Below are 14472 nucleotides of genomic sequence, written 5' to 3' on the forward strand. Positions count from 1 at the left end.
CAGGCCTCTTTGATTCAGCATAAGGTTTCGCAGGCTCACTCGTGTTGTGGCATAAGGCTGAGTGATGTTCAGCTGAGTGATGGACAGCCCATGCTGTGCTTATCCAGTCATCTGTGGATGGTGACCCTTTGGTGACTGTGAATAGAGCTGCTGTAAATGTTCACGTATAAGTATGCGTTTGAACCCCTGGCTTCCCTGGTGGCTTAGACGGTAAAGAATCAGCCTACAATTCAGGAGACCCAGGTTCAATCCCTGGGTTAGGAAGATCCCCTGGAGAAGGAAGTGGCAACCCACTCCAGTATTCTTGCCTGGAAAATTCCATGAAGAGCGGAGCCTGGTAGGCTATAGTCCTTGGGATCGCAGAGTTGGACATGACTGAGCAACTGACACTTTTCATTCTTTGGGGGTAATACCCAGGAGTGGAACTGCTGGACCGTGTGGCAGTTCTTTGGCTAAGCTGCCCAGAAGACGCCCCCTCTGATGTTTGAAAGTCTGCTTTGGTGACCCCCTGGCCTCTGGTATGGATGGCTTGTTTCCAGAAGTTCTGCCTTGTGTGTGGTAGAAATAAGCTGGTCAGTACAGGTGTGACTGACGCTCACATATGCCTTCACTGCGGAGAAGTGTTAACTTATGTCATCCTTGGGTAGACAGCACCAAGACCCCCCTTTTGCTGAGGATAAAGAGGCTATGACAGCTCCAGCTGAGACAGGCCTGGGAGTCACAGCTCTCTGGCTGCTCTCTGCAAGTCTTGTGTGTTGTTTCTTCTCACGGCCCATTGGCCATTCGGGCCTCGGGCCTCAGGCCTCATCTTCTTGCGTCACCTTCCACTGAAGGTGGCCCCAAAAGTGGACAGTCCTAGTGACCGTCCTGAGATGCACTGTGGAATCATCACAGTTGCTGAAAGATGAAGTATGTGGGGAGACGCCAGTAAGATAAGTGATGGTAGTGGGTGGAAGGAGAAGGTAAGAATAAAATAAATTCAAATAAGCAAAAAGGAACTCAAACTTGGCACCAGCCTCTGTTGATGGTGTCTTAACGGGTAGGGGTCATGCAGGGGGCCAGTAGTGGTCTTCCCTTTTGGTTGCTGTGCGACTTTTTACATCTGTGCTGTAAATTACAAGCTTACTCTGGGTAAAACATGAGCATATTGCTGAAATTTCTTATAGTAGAAGGGAATGCTTCCTAGCTTTTTGGACACAATCAGTTTCCCTTTTAAATCTGTCATTTTAGGGAAATGCTACCACCTAACCAAGCACTTTGCTGTTCCCCAGTGGAAAGGATTTCCACTTTTGTAATCCAAATGGTAGGCGTCCTTTCCTCAGCCTCTTGGCGTTCTTTGGTTGAAGTGTGCAGGTTGCATTCCTATACACGCTCCTAAGGCTCTGGGGTCCATTGGGTCAGAGAGGGATCCCAGGGGGTGAGGCTGCTCCCTGAGCTCTTCAACATTATTCTGCGCTCAGACTAGGAATTTCTAAAAGGCATCACCCAACCCTTTAAGAATATACCCTGCAGCTGAATCAGTTCCTATTTCAGTTTAAGGAGGGAAAAGCTCCTTACGTCATTGCTAAGTCATTCTGGGAACATTTAAGCTGGGAAGAGTGTTTGGGTTTCTCGTTGTCACTTTCCCTTTGCCACTCTCTCTTTAGAGGATGCACATGTTTATTTGAATGAGCTGAAATCAGGAGGCCTCAAACTTAACTCGGGAGCCAAATAATCCAGATGAATCCTTGTCGATTGTTTTTGCTTCTAGGAAGGCGAGGGAGTTTCCAGAACCCACCGTGCAAGCCTTGATGACGCAGGCTTCATTCTTATATGATCGTATAGAGATAAATAAATAGATTAAGGACGCTTTACCTCGAAGTGCCCCAGATAGAAGACAAAGGTCATGTTTTAGGAGGTCATGAGTTTTCATTCACTCATCAGAGCCGGCATTTGCCACCTGGCTGCACAGCACACTCACCTAGGAACTGGACAAAATGCAGGTGATGAAAGTGCCCGTGTAGCTTCCGCCTCCAGGAGGTTCGGTTGGATTGGCCTGGGTCATGTCTCAGGGGTCAGAATTATCTTAAATGTTACCCACTTGTGAAACTCCAGTGTGAATCCAAGGTTGAGATGAGCCCTGGATCTCAAGCTTGTTTGTGTGTTGGAAATATGAGCGTTTAAAAAAAGTGCTGACACCTGGACCTCACTCCTGAGGGTTGTGACTTCACAGGTAAGGGGTGAGGCCCTAGAGTCAGGATGTTTAGTGTGATTTTAATGTTCAGTCACATTTAGAATCACTGTTTCACATTCATGTTTCATCTTGGGGCTGTGGCCTAGCCTTCCGGAGGCTGTCCCACTGTTTGGTGAGGCAGGAGAGATTCTGCTTGCTGTAGGACTCCGAGCATGGATGGGTGTTCTGTGCCTGGGTGCTGGGTGGTGACTCCCTGTGCTGGCCCCTACGCAGGTCCAGGCTTTATTTGAGCAGGTAGAGTGGGTCACCTCACCTCGCTGGTTCTCAAGTTCATTTTTAAATTGGATCAGGTAGTTACCCAGATAAATCTGAATCTGCCCTAGCACCGTGCAGGGAAAATCTGTGTGCTCTGTGATTTCACTCTGTTGCATAACTGGGAGTTCTCTGTATTTAGGTGAAGAGTAGCCAAGGGGCTCCTGGCTTCTAAAAATACAGTTTTCTAGTGAGTTATCTGAGAATGTCACCTCTTGAACCTCCATTGGTTCAGTGGTAGATTGGCAACCATTGTGCCACCTTCCTAGTTAGGCTGTATTCAGTCCCAGGTGCTAAGTGCTTGGCGGGCACCCCGCTTCTTGGCCCCAGACCCCCACTTCTCCAGGGCTCAGTGGGTATGTCTGGGTGCCCCCATATGAGGACTGGCTCTCCTGTTCTGTCTTCAGCACCCCCAAATTTTCCTGCACTCACTCCATGCCACTTTCTTGTGGTGGCCGGTGTAAGGCTGCACTGCCCTGATCCCAGCAGGGCTCTGTCCCTGTGAGTGGCCTGAATGACTGAATGGGCAAGCCTTGCTTGTCGCTCATACTCAGCAAGGTCCAACATCCCATAGTGAAGCTGAGCCCTACCCCTCAGCCTGGCCTGGACTGAGGTGATGCCTCGCATACAGATGCACTCAGGCTCAGCATGTGGTATTTCTCTGTCTTTGACCCCAGCTCCACCCATGAATAAGGTGAATCACTGAAACACTGAGATTCTCAGACCTTTGGGAGTAGTGATGAGGGGGGTACCTGAGAACACCTGCCCCCTTTCCAGCCTGGATAGGTGGGTCTTGAGGCCTGGTGTGTATCATATCCTGTGTCAGGAGGAGAGGAGGAGGATCTGAAGACATCTGACTGCCCAGCGTAGGGACTGGCTGGAGTGGGCTGCCTCTTGTTGTACGGCCACTGCAGACTATGTCGCGGTGCTACGTGTTGGTGGGAAAGTGAAAATCCCGAGGATGAGACCGGTAGGCAGCATTTTGTTCAGGAAGAGCTGCTCCCCACCAGATCCCCCACACAGACCCCTGGCTGAGAATGTGAGCAGGGCTTGTACGGGGACTCGCAGGTCACTGGGATTGTTGGTAACCCTGTCATCCTAGGTTTCCATGGTTTCTATGCTGATTCCTATCGCTTTTGTGACTTGGAGGGCAGTGGGCTCCTGGGGCCTTTTCTATTGGCTGCACCAGGGCTGAGCAGGGCAGGGGGTGGCCCCGGATGCCCTTTGCCTGAGGAAGGCCCCAGGAGGGGGTGGTTTGCCGAGCCATCTGCAGGGACCCAGCCGGCTTGGGCACAGGGCTCAGTGCAGCAGTTCTATCCTGCTCGCCGTGTCTCCTCCTTCCTCTTTTTCCAGATTTGACTTCTCTGAGGGCATGCTCAGTCGCTCAGTCACGTCTAGCTCTTTGAGACCCCATAAACTATAGCCCACCAGGCTCCTCTCTCCATGGGATTTTCCAGGCAAGAATACTGGAGTGGGTTGCCATTTCCTTCTCCAAGGGACCTTCCCAACCCAGGGACTGAACCCACGTCTCCTGAATTGTCAGACAGATTCTTTAGACTTCTCAACTGAAGAGGAAAAATTTGGTCATAGCCAGATTTATGAGTGGCTTCTTTACTACAGTTCTGAGTATGGGTTTGAAGCATTTATTTTACTGACTAAGTGAAATGGAATCAAGGCACTCCTTGGAGAGGGTGGGCAGCCTGCCTCCAGCCCCTGTTGGATGACTCAAAGGGTGTGATCCCAAGAGGCACTCCCATCTGAACCTCGAGGACACTCTAGTCCTGCTGTCTGTAAATTAGGGTAACTTGTACAACTCCTGTGAGCGTATTGGTGCAGAAAGCCACCTCCCACGGGACTGTCTCTCTATCTAATGGGAGGGTCCAGCGGACTTGTCAGAATGATGTTTGTTAATCAGACGCCAGGCACTGTTTGTGTTTGTGGATCTTCACATAGAAACTAAACACAGGTACAGACCTCAGGGACATTGAAGGCTGGGCTTCAGACCATTGTCATGAAGCAAATATCGCCTCAATAAAGTGACTCAGATATGTTTTTGGTTTCCAAGTGCATCTGAAAGTTATATTTATACTATTCAGTTCAGTCACTCAGTCGTGTCCGACTCTTTGTGACCCCATGGACTGCAGCATGTCAGGCTTCCCTGTTGATCACCAACTCTCAGAGCTTTCTCAAACTTATGTCCGTTGAGTCAGTGATGCCATCCAACCATGTCATCCTCTGTCATCCCCTTCTCCTCTTTCCTTTAATCTTTCCTAGCATCAGGGTCTTTTCTAGTGAGTCAGTTCTTCACATCAGGTGGCCAGGGTACTGGAGTTTCAGCTTTAGCATCATTCCTTCCAAAGAAATCCCAGGGCTGATCTCCTTTAGAATGGACTGGTTGGATCTCCTTGTATTCCAAGGGACTCTCAAGAGTCTTCTCCAATACCACAGTTCAAAAGCATCAATTCTTGGACGTTCAGCTTTCATCACAGTTCAACTCTCACATCCATACATGACTACTGGAAAAACCATAGCTTTGGCTAGATGGACCTTTGTTGGCAAAGTAACGTCTCTGCTTTTTAATATGCTGTCTAGGTTGGTCATAGCTTTTCTTCCAAGGAGCAAGCATCTTTGTAGTCTGTTAAGTATACAAGAGTGTTATGTCTGGAAAAAAAAAAAAAAGACAGTGATCATACCTTAATTTAAAAATACAAAACAAAAAAGTAATTACAATAGTAATATCAAAGACCACTGAGTACAAATTACCATCACAAATATAATAATGAAAAAGCTTCAAGTATTGTGAGAATTACCAAAATGTGACACAGAGATGCAAAGTGAACCAGTGCTGTGGGAAATGATGCAGTAAATGTGCTGGATGCAGAACTGACACAAACCTTCCATTTGTAAAAAAAATAGTGTCAGGTGCAGTAAAATTCTGGAGCGTGCTGTGTGTGGAGGGGCAGAGGTCAACCCAAGACCCTATTTTCCTCGTCTGCAGAAAGATGCAGTACACCACCTTAATCTTGTGATTATGGGATTTCCTCTGTGAGCCTGTGTGCCCAGGCCTGGCTGCTGTGGGGAGCCTGGGTTGTTGTTTGTCATTCCCCCAGCAGAGGTGGGTGCACGTGGGCACATCCCAGTGCCACAGCAGCATCATGCCCCCCCCCCACACCTTGTTTCTCCAAGGATATCACAGTGGGCTGGAAGTGGTGCTGGGGTCCCTCCTATCTGCACTGCAGTCTGAGAGGAGGGCGCAATCTGTCGTCTGGGGAGGCCTGGCCTCTGATAACTCTGGTGCCTATATCTTTGCCTCTTTAGGAAGGGCAGACACACTCTGCCAGGAGAGCGATGCCTCTGTGCAGGGCTTCCCAGGTGGCGCTAGTGGTAAAGAATCTGCCTGCAACGCAGAAGACATAAAAGGTGTGGGTTTGATCCCTGGGTTGAAATATCCCCTGGAGGAGGGCATGGCAACCCACTCCAGGTTATTCTTGCCTGGAGAATCCCATGGACAGAGGAGCCTGGCGCATGATAGCCCATGGGGTTGCGGAGAGTCAGACACGACTGAAGTGACTTAGCACACACGCGTCATCGATAGAAAGACACACTGCCATCCTAATAGCCTGCAGCAAGGCTCCCAAACCACCTCTGGTGAGATTCCCCAGACCCTCTCCCCCATCCCCTATAAAGTGAGTCTTTGTTGGTTGGGGCACGGCTGAAGGATCTATGATGTTTCTTGCACTGGACAGTGGGCAGTGGATGTTGAGTGTTAGTGCTTGAATTTAGCTTTGCCCTGCCCAGAATTCCTCACTGTTGAGTCGCGCGGTCATGCCCAGGGGCCTCACTCGACCGTGCACCTCTGCAGGTGGTGTGGCCTTCAGGGCACTCTCGCCCTGACTGGGGATGAGCACACAGGGCTCGCACACACCTCTGGCATGTTCTCAGCCACTGTAGGTCACACCCAGCCCAGGCCTATCCCAGAGCCCCGGGCGCCGTCCACGGCCTGGTCCTCCCCAGAAGCTGCTTTCGAAAGGAGTAGGCGGGCTGTCAGAGCTGATGGTTGCCTGGGCTGCTTCCTTGCGTCCCTGTGAGTCTGGGGATGCCCCCTGGGTTGCATGTCCGTGCACAGCAGCCCCTGTGGCTCCCCTGAGCAACAGTGTGGACCTCCGATAAAACACAAAGTATTTTTTGACACTTTGAAATAAAAAGTTGTACTGGTTACAATTCTGATATCGCTATACCTGTACACTGGGATTGAGCAAATAAGCACTTAGATGATTCGTGGTGGTAACGAAGAATGGACAAAGTTTCTTTCTTAAAGGTGCAGCACAACATATAAAGAAGGTGACCGTTTGTGTAGACAAGTGAATATGTATTCCTGTTTGTGACTCAAGAAAAGGTTTCTGTGTCTCTGGTCTGAGTGGCTGTTACTTCCTCAGACTAGAGCAAGGTGCAAGCACTCTGACCCCAAAGTTAACCACCGATGCCTTGAGAAGAAGATGGATTACTAGGGCAGAGGCCTCAGACCAAGTCCCTGCGGCTGTTAGGCAGCCTGGCTTCTTTCAGTCTTACTCTTTCTTGCTCACTCAGTGATGGGGAAGAAGCTTTGATCCTGGATCCCAGCCTTTCTTTGTTCCATATGCTTCCTGAGCACCTCTGGTGGGCCGGACAGTGTTCTTGACCTTGGGGAACTAGCAAGGCACGGCTCCCTGCTGGAGCTGACATTGAGAAAAACAGATGGGACATGGACAGTGGTCATTTCACCCAGTAAGGGGATGGGCTTCGAAAGGGTCATGCGGGGTGAAAGAAGTTAGACACCAAAGAACGTGGAGTATACGATTCCATGTATGTGAAGTGTCCAAAGTAGGCAAATCCATAGACACAGAAAGTAGATGAATGGTTGCCAGGGGTTGGAGGTGGGGGATGGGGAGTGAATGCTTAATGGGTATGGAGTATGACTTGGGTGATGAAGATGTTCTGGAACTAAAAAAATTCAAAACACAGAGTGCCTCTGAGAAGTTTTAAAGTCAGTTTTAATTGAAGGTGAGTGTTCTCCATGATGAAAGCGCCTGCAGCCCACTTGTCTCTCTCCTAACAGGGGATGAACCACTTGGGGGAAGATTCCGGAAGCTGAGCCTTGAGCAGTATGATAACGAAGCTGGGGAGCAGCCCACCTTCTCCAAATGCAGCTGGGGAAAGACCACCAGTTCAGAACAGACTCCAGGCCTGGCGCCTTTTCTCTCCCCAGACAATGCCAAAGAGGTATACACTCTGCTACCCAGAGCCTGGCCTGAGCCCTGTCCCAAGTCGCCAGTTCAGTTCCCCACCCAGCTTCGTCCCTATCTCACAAACATGGTTCCTCCCTGAAGGCAGGCCTGCCGGCTGGGTGGGATCCCCCCTCTCCCAAGAGAGCTGTGCCGGCATGCACTTGGTCATCTGTGTTCTGATCTGTAGAATGGGGATTGAAGGGTCAAGTATGCGATGAGTCGTGAGGGTACAGGTCTCAGAACTCCATGAGTGAACAACAGTGGCAAAGGGCAAACGGAAGTCATCTTAAAGGAACCCGAGTCCCTGACCCAAAGCCTCCTGGGGTCCCTGGGAGGGAGGAGGAAGAAATATGGTCACTGTGGATATGTGTCCTTCGGGGAGAGCTACAGAGTGTTTTTGAGGAGCCATACTTAAGGCTTTTAATCAGAATTGAAGTAAGACAGGTTGGCAAACCCCCAAAGATGAACCTTTTGAAATTAGGGTTTCATTTATTCTCAGAAGTGGACAAGTTGGAACCCAGAATAGACAAGGAAAGAAAGTTGCAGTGTTAATATCTGGAATGTATCCTTCCAGCCTCTTTTCTGTGCCCTTGTGTTTAATTCATTGGGTATTTTATATCTGTAAACACATTACAGGTGATGATTCTTTTATCCTGCTTTTTTTACTTAACACTCATTTCCCTCTGCTAAGTAAACTCTCTGCCATCTCCACTTATGAACTATGTAATGTTGACCACAAAACACTTCGCTCTGCCTTGACTGTTACTGAAGCTTCTTCCAGTTGTCCACGGCTGCCTCCTGTTGCCAGTCTCAGAAGAGGGCTGGCTCAGTGAGGGCCAGGAACCCCAGCTGTCTGGAGGTGGCCTTCACCTGACTTCCACTTTGCCAATTTCAGGCAGTGATCACCACGTATCCCCCAGACCTGGATGTGATCGATGGCAGGATCTTCTCTCCAACCAACAGTGGCAGTGAATCCATCTCTCCCACCCCTGCATTTCCTGTGTCTCCAGAAACACCGTATGGTAAGAAAGCAGCAGAGCTCCCTGTGTGCAATCCCACCCGTTCAGGGTGGAGAGGGGGACAGCTCCTCACTCTGCCTTCTTTTCCAGGGACAACAAGCCCACGTTACTCTCCGTTCAGCCCATCCGTGCCACAGATGGGCAGCCCCAGTGCTCTGTATAAAGGAGCTCATGGTAAGACACCCACCTCCTTTCCTCTGCTGTGGACGTCCACTCATGCAGAAATATTTCTACGTGTGTCACACCTAAGAAATGTGGTTGTGGCTGGGGAAGATGCAGGGACACAGCATGCAGCCTGCTGGGGGCGGGAGTGGTGTTGACTCTGTTCCCTTCTGTTCAGTCAGCACTTACAGCTGTTGATGGGTAGGGTCATGGTGTTCTCAGCAGCCGAACATCAATGCTTTTCAGCTTGTAGCATTACTTAGAGTTGAAAGAAGAAACTGAAACACCCGACCCACCCTTTTCAGAGAAAGTCAGGGTTGCTTTCAGAGAGCAGTGAGCTCCCCACTCTGAAAGACACGGCTGCCCTCGCCCCTTGCCTGTTGGGAGGTATCCTGTCTTTTATGTTCACAGAGCCCTGTCCTGACTCCTTACATCCTTGGCCACCATCCTGAATCTACCCAGTTGAGTGGCCACTTCTGATTTGTCTGCTGCACCCTGCCCCCACTCCGCCCAGCACTTTACATACTTGTGGGGTCTAGTTAGCCTGTGCACCGGCCCTGGGAAGGGAGCGTTAACACAGTGGTGGTGGGTTGCTCAGCACCCCTTCCTGGTATGGATGTTCTCCAGCTCCCTTGAGAGTCCAGGACTTCATGTACCTGGGCAGGTGGAGGGGGGATGTAGGCCAAGCTGAACTTACATTTTAGAATCGCTGTTCTCTGTAATTGGGGATTCCTGCTGTTCTGCCCTGGGGAAGGTGAGTGAGGGTTCCCTTTGCTGCTCATCAGATGCGCTTTGGTGGGAGGAGGAAGCAGACTTTGTATTTAAATACTGTCTTTTAGGCAGAGGAAGTTGTAATGACAGCTAGCTCCATTTTCCCTCTTTCTGCAGAGAAAACAAGATCTATACATCATTTGATAGGAGGGCCGCTTTTCTTCCAAAGTTTCCTGTATGGCTGTAGGTTGCTTACGTGTAGTCTTGGCCATTGTCAACAGTGCTGCGGTGGACACTGTGGGGCCTGTGTCCTTTTGGATCTGGTTTTTCTTCTGGATGCATGCTTAGGAGTGGGATTGCAGGGTCACATGGTTGAGGAGCTATTTAATCTTAAGAACACCTTCTGAGTCATCCATATTTTCATGTTGGCAATCCTTGAGGACGTTTGCCCAGGAGGAGCTCAGAGACAAACACACAGTGCTGACTGGGGGTCCCATGTGCTGTGCAGTGTATGAGGGGGATGGCTAACCCCTGAGACACAGCGATGGTGGTGGTGGCTCCTATGTAGGGACTGTATTCAACCCTCTTCTTTACAACAGGGTTTCTTTTTCAGTCTTGTAGCGACCTCTGATGGGGAAGAGCCCTGGACAGAATGGTGGCACTCTGCCAATTTTTATTGGTTGTTTACCTGGTGAGGAGGTCTGAGGGTTTGAAGGGTGAGTAGGATTAAATAGGAGTTAACTAGGTGAATGTAGAGGGGCATTTGGAATGGAGAAATAGCAGGCATAGGCCTTGTGGCAGGGGGTCCTTCAGACCAGGAGAGGATGGAGACCAGGGGTCTGCAGGGCACTGGAGATATGAGCAGAGGCCCAGCTACAGCTGTTCTCTGGAGCTATGGAGGGTAGTGGTATGGCCATCGGCAAGCAGTGCTAGGTCATTAACAAGGCTCGAGACAGGGAGGCAACTGCTCAGGCTTCTGTTTTCACATATTGATCCATCTGCTGTATGCAGAGCAGCAGTTGGAATAGGCAGTGGGGTGGAGCAGTTTTGACAAAAATGCTTTCAGAAATGATGGGGAAAAGTGTGTTGGATTTGTGGGTGATTCACAGGTCAGGGAGTGTAATCATCTGACTCTATCAGAATGGATTTGAGCTTGGATGACTATTTCTGATTTTGTTGCTATTAAGATGTCAGTTATGTTCTGGCTTCTTTGTTAGTATGCAGCTAGTGTAACACTAACTACATAAAATTCCTCTGTGTGTGTTATTCCATCAGCCTGAACTTGGTACCAGGTTAGTCAGTATAAAGGCTTCCCGGGTGGCACAATGGCAAAGGATCTACCTGAAATGCTGGAGACCTGAGTTCAATCCCTGGGTTGGGAAGACTCCCTGGAGAAAGGAATGGCTGCTCACCCCAGTATTCTTGTCTGGAGAATTCCATGGACAGAGGAGCCTGGCAGGCTGCAGTCCATGGGTCACAAGGAGTCGGACATGACTGAGAAACCAGCACTAGTCAGCATAAACCTAAATGTGTCAACTTATTTCCCAGACAGCCAGCAGACAAGTGTCAGGGAGAAACAGCAGGACACCAATTAAAGGTGGTAGAAACACGTTTTATTTGGTACTATTGCAGCAGGGTAAGGAGCTGAGCTCAACTCCTCCTGCTGCAAAGACAGCCCAAGAGCTGTGACAGGGTCAGGGGATGAAAAGTTACTAAGAGGAACAACAAGGAGAGGAAGATTATTGCCAAACTGGCCCAACAGGATCCTGCCGAAGATGGGCTTGAGCATCAAGGGTGGGGATGAGGAACTTGATCAGGGAGCAAGCAGAGGAGATGACTCAGCAGAATCCTTGCTAAGACGGGGCCCTCCAAGGACAGACATCAAAGGCCAAGGTTGAGGCCTTGTAGAGAAGCTCCAGGACCCTCTCTCAGGTAGGTCAGGGAGGGAGAGTTTGGTCATGGGAGAGCCCCATGGTATCCCCTCTCACCTGGCATCTCTGCCCTCTGCTCGGGGTAGCACACATTCTGTTCTGTGACCCTCCATGTCCTGTGGCACTAAGTTTAAGCCCCTAGACTCCAGTGCCAGGGGTCTCAGAAGCCTCCGTGTCACGCACACCTCATTCCCGCCCCCCACCTCTGCAGTGAACAAGTAAACAGAAAGCAAGCTGAAGTTTATTGATGATAGATGGTTGGGTCAGAACCCAGTGTAGTCTGCCCTTCCCCTGTTGTGTTCCTGCCTGTGCCTGTGTTAAGACAACTCCTCTTTGAAATTACAGTACTCACTCCAGCAAAGTGAGGGATATTTAAATAGTTACTCAAATGATGAATCAGTTCAGTCGCTCAGTCGTGTCCTACTCTTTGCGACCCCATGAATTGCAGCATGCCAGGCCTCCCTGTCCATATGAATTCATTAAATATGAATTCAGATATTGTTGAATTATCCTAGCAGTGTGCTTTAACTCGAAGAGGAGATGATAGCTTCAAGGACTGGGGCCAGGTAGCGGGAGATGGCAGGGCCATTGTAGGCACTGGGAGGACAGCTGGCAGCAGGGGCTGGAACGTCACAGGGTCTGACAGAATACTGTGAGCTCCACGAGTAGACCAACAGGTCCTACCCACCTAGGACCCTCAAGCAGGAGCCTGGAGTGGCTCCCCTTGGGACTGTCTCTTCAGTGCATCCCTGACACGGCCTATATTACTCCTTGGGAGACATACATCTCTGGGAATGCTATCTTAGAAATCCCAGATATGTCTGTAATTGTGATTTTTGATAAGAAATATATATTTAGTTTTATTTCTGCCCCCAAACTCCTAAAGCCTTTGGAATTTCTTAAGTGATGAGAACATAAAGGTGATTTTTGTCATGTTAATGAGATGACTTTTGGAAAAGTTGGGGGCCATGTTGCCAAGGGAACCGACCTTGTGATTAGAGAGTTGGAACTCTCAGTTTCCCCTTCCCCCCAACCTCCAAGGAGGGGAGAGGGCTAGAAGTTGAACCAGTTGCCAATGGCCAATGATTTAATCAGCCCTGCCTATGTAATGAAGCCTCTAGAAAAACGCCAAAGGACAGAGTTCAGGGAGCTCCTCAGTGCTGATCGCCTGGAGATTTAGGGAGAGTGAGGTGCTTCAAGACAGCATGGAAGCTCCATGCCCTTCCCTATCTCTCCAGTCTGGCTGTTCTTAGTTATATCCTCTTATGATAAACTGATGAGTGAAATGTTCCTCTTGAGTTCTGTGAGCCACTATAACAAATTATTGCAGCCTGAGAAAGGGGTTGTGAGAGCCTCTGATCATAGCTGGTTGGTCTGAGGGAGCACAGCCTTGTAGGACTGAACCCTTAGCCTATGGAGTTTGATGCTGTCTGCACAGATGATCAGAGTTGAGCTGAACTGTAGCACCCCAGGCTGGTTCCAGAGCATTGCTAGTTGGCATAGGGAACCCCCGAGCATTGGAGTTGGGTCTAGAACATTTTAGAGCCCCAGAGGGAAATGTGTTTCTTGAAAACAAAAATATTAGTAAGAGATTAGGTAAAGAGGGCATTTACTATCAATCCTTGTGAAGGCAAAAGAGAGAATTATGAAGTGTTATGAACTGTTATTCCTGTCTGAAAGACTAGACATTTTCGAAATAAATGATGAAAAAAAAAATGAAGAAAGGCCTCATTAAAAGTGTATGATTCTGATATAGCTCAGCTTCTAACTTAGTTCATAATAGGTTTTTTTTTAATTGAGATAAAATTCACATAAGTGAACCATTTGCAGTGCACAGTTCAGTGGCGTTCTGTGCATGCACAACGTGGAGGACCATCATCTTTAGTTACAGAACATTATCTTCACCTGATGGCTTTACAAGTGGGATTTAGGGGACATTTGGGGGCTTTTGCTTTCAATGAACATGATTAACAGCATTAGTTTACTGAAAGGAAAGGCCTTTATGCATTTTGCAACTTATAGTTTGCATACCCCTGTTTCTGCGAGGAGGGCTGGTGTTTTCAGGGCCCTGCCTGGGGCTGTGGGTGGTGATGTGAATGTGGCGGAGGGGCTTTGACCCTGGACTGCTCTGAGCCTGCAGGAAGGAGGCCCTGGCCTGCAGGGTATGGGGTTTGCTGATGAAATCTCTTGGAGCTGGTTTCAAAGGGCAAAAATGGGTGACATTTGCTGAAGGAAGGAAGGAAAGGAATATTCAGAATGTCTTGAGAGAGAGAGATTAGTTTGAGGCAGTGCTTTATTTTTGTTTAAAAAAAAAGTTGTCATTCTTCAAAGCTTGACAAACTGTAAAATACTTTTCCCAGACCTCCGCTTTCTTTCTGTACCCAGCTCTGTTTTGTTTCGAAATTTTATGAACTTTTAATGAGAATGTTTATAATAGGAATAAAAACATGTGCTGAATGTGAACATGTGTGACATTTATGCAAGTCCCCGATGACTTTGAATTTTGCAGAACCTAAAAAGTGATACGTGTGTGTATATATATGTATATATAACATGTTTACATTGAGGTACATATGTGTATGTAGCTACGTATAGGAAGGTCCACATCTGTATACACATGTGGTATACTTTGCATTCTATGCAAAAAGACACTTGCTGGTCATTGTGACCCAGTGTGACTGCCAGGGTTAGTCACTGTTTTTCCCCCCACCGCCACCCCAGATTTAGAAAATGAAAAAAGGAAACTTGACTGCTTCAAAATATTTAAAAATAAACAGCGGTGTTGGCTGGCTGGAGGTCAGCCTGCAGCACTGGCCTGTAAATGTGTGGTCAGCAGTCTGCAGAGATGAGAACACTCATTCGCTTGAGTGGAATGAAGCTCAAAACATACAAGATGCTGG

General features: G+C 48.7%; 1 protein-coding gene across 5 annotated transcripts in view; it reads left to right on the plus strand.

Moving 5' to 3' along the window:
- TNS3 (tensin 3) overlaps nucleotides 1-14472 on the plus strand; it is a 223255-nt gene that overhangs the window by 166756 nt on the left and 42027 nt on the right. For all 5 annotated transcript variants that reach the window (XM_069586826.1, XM_069586828.1, XM_069586827.1 and 2 more), the window contains 3 exons: nucleotides 7581-7744; nucleotides 8645-8771; nucleotides 8859-8942. In XM_069586826.1, coding sequence (XP_069442927.1) covers nucleotides 7581-7744; nucleotides 8645-8771; nucleotides 8859-8942 — 375 coding nt within the window. The remainder of the gene's footprint in view (nucleotides 1-7580; nucleotides 7745-8644; nucleotides 8772-8858; nucleotides 8943-14472) is intronic.

This window comes from Ovis canadensis, chromosome 4 (assembly GCF_042477335.2).
Source record: "Ovis canadensis isolate MfBH-ARS-UI-01 breed Bighorn chromosome 4, ARS-UI_OviCan_v2, whole genome shotgun sequence".
In the NCBI taxonomy this organism is placed as follows: Eukaryota; Metazoa; Chordata; class Mammalia; order Artiodactyla; family Bovidae; genus Ovis; species Ovis canadensis.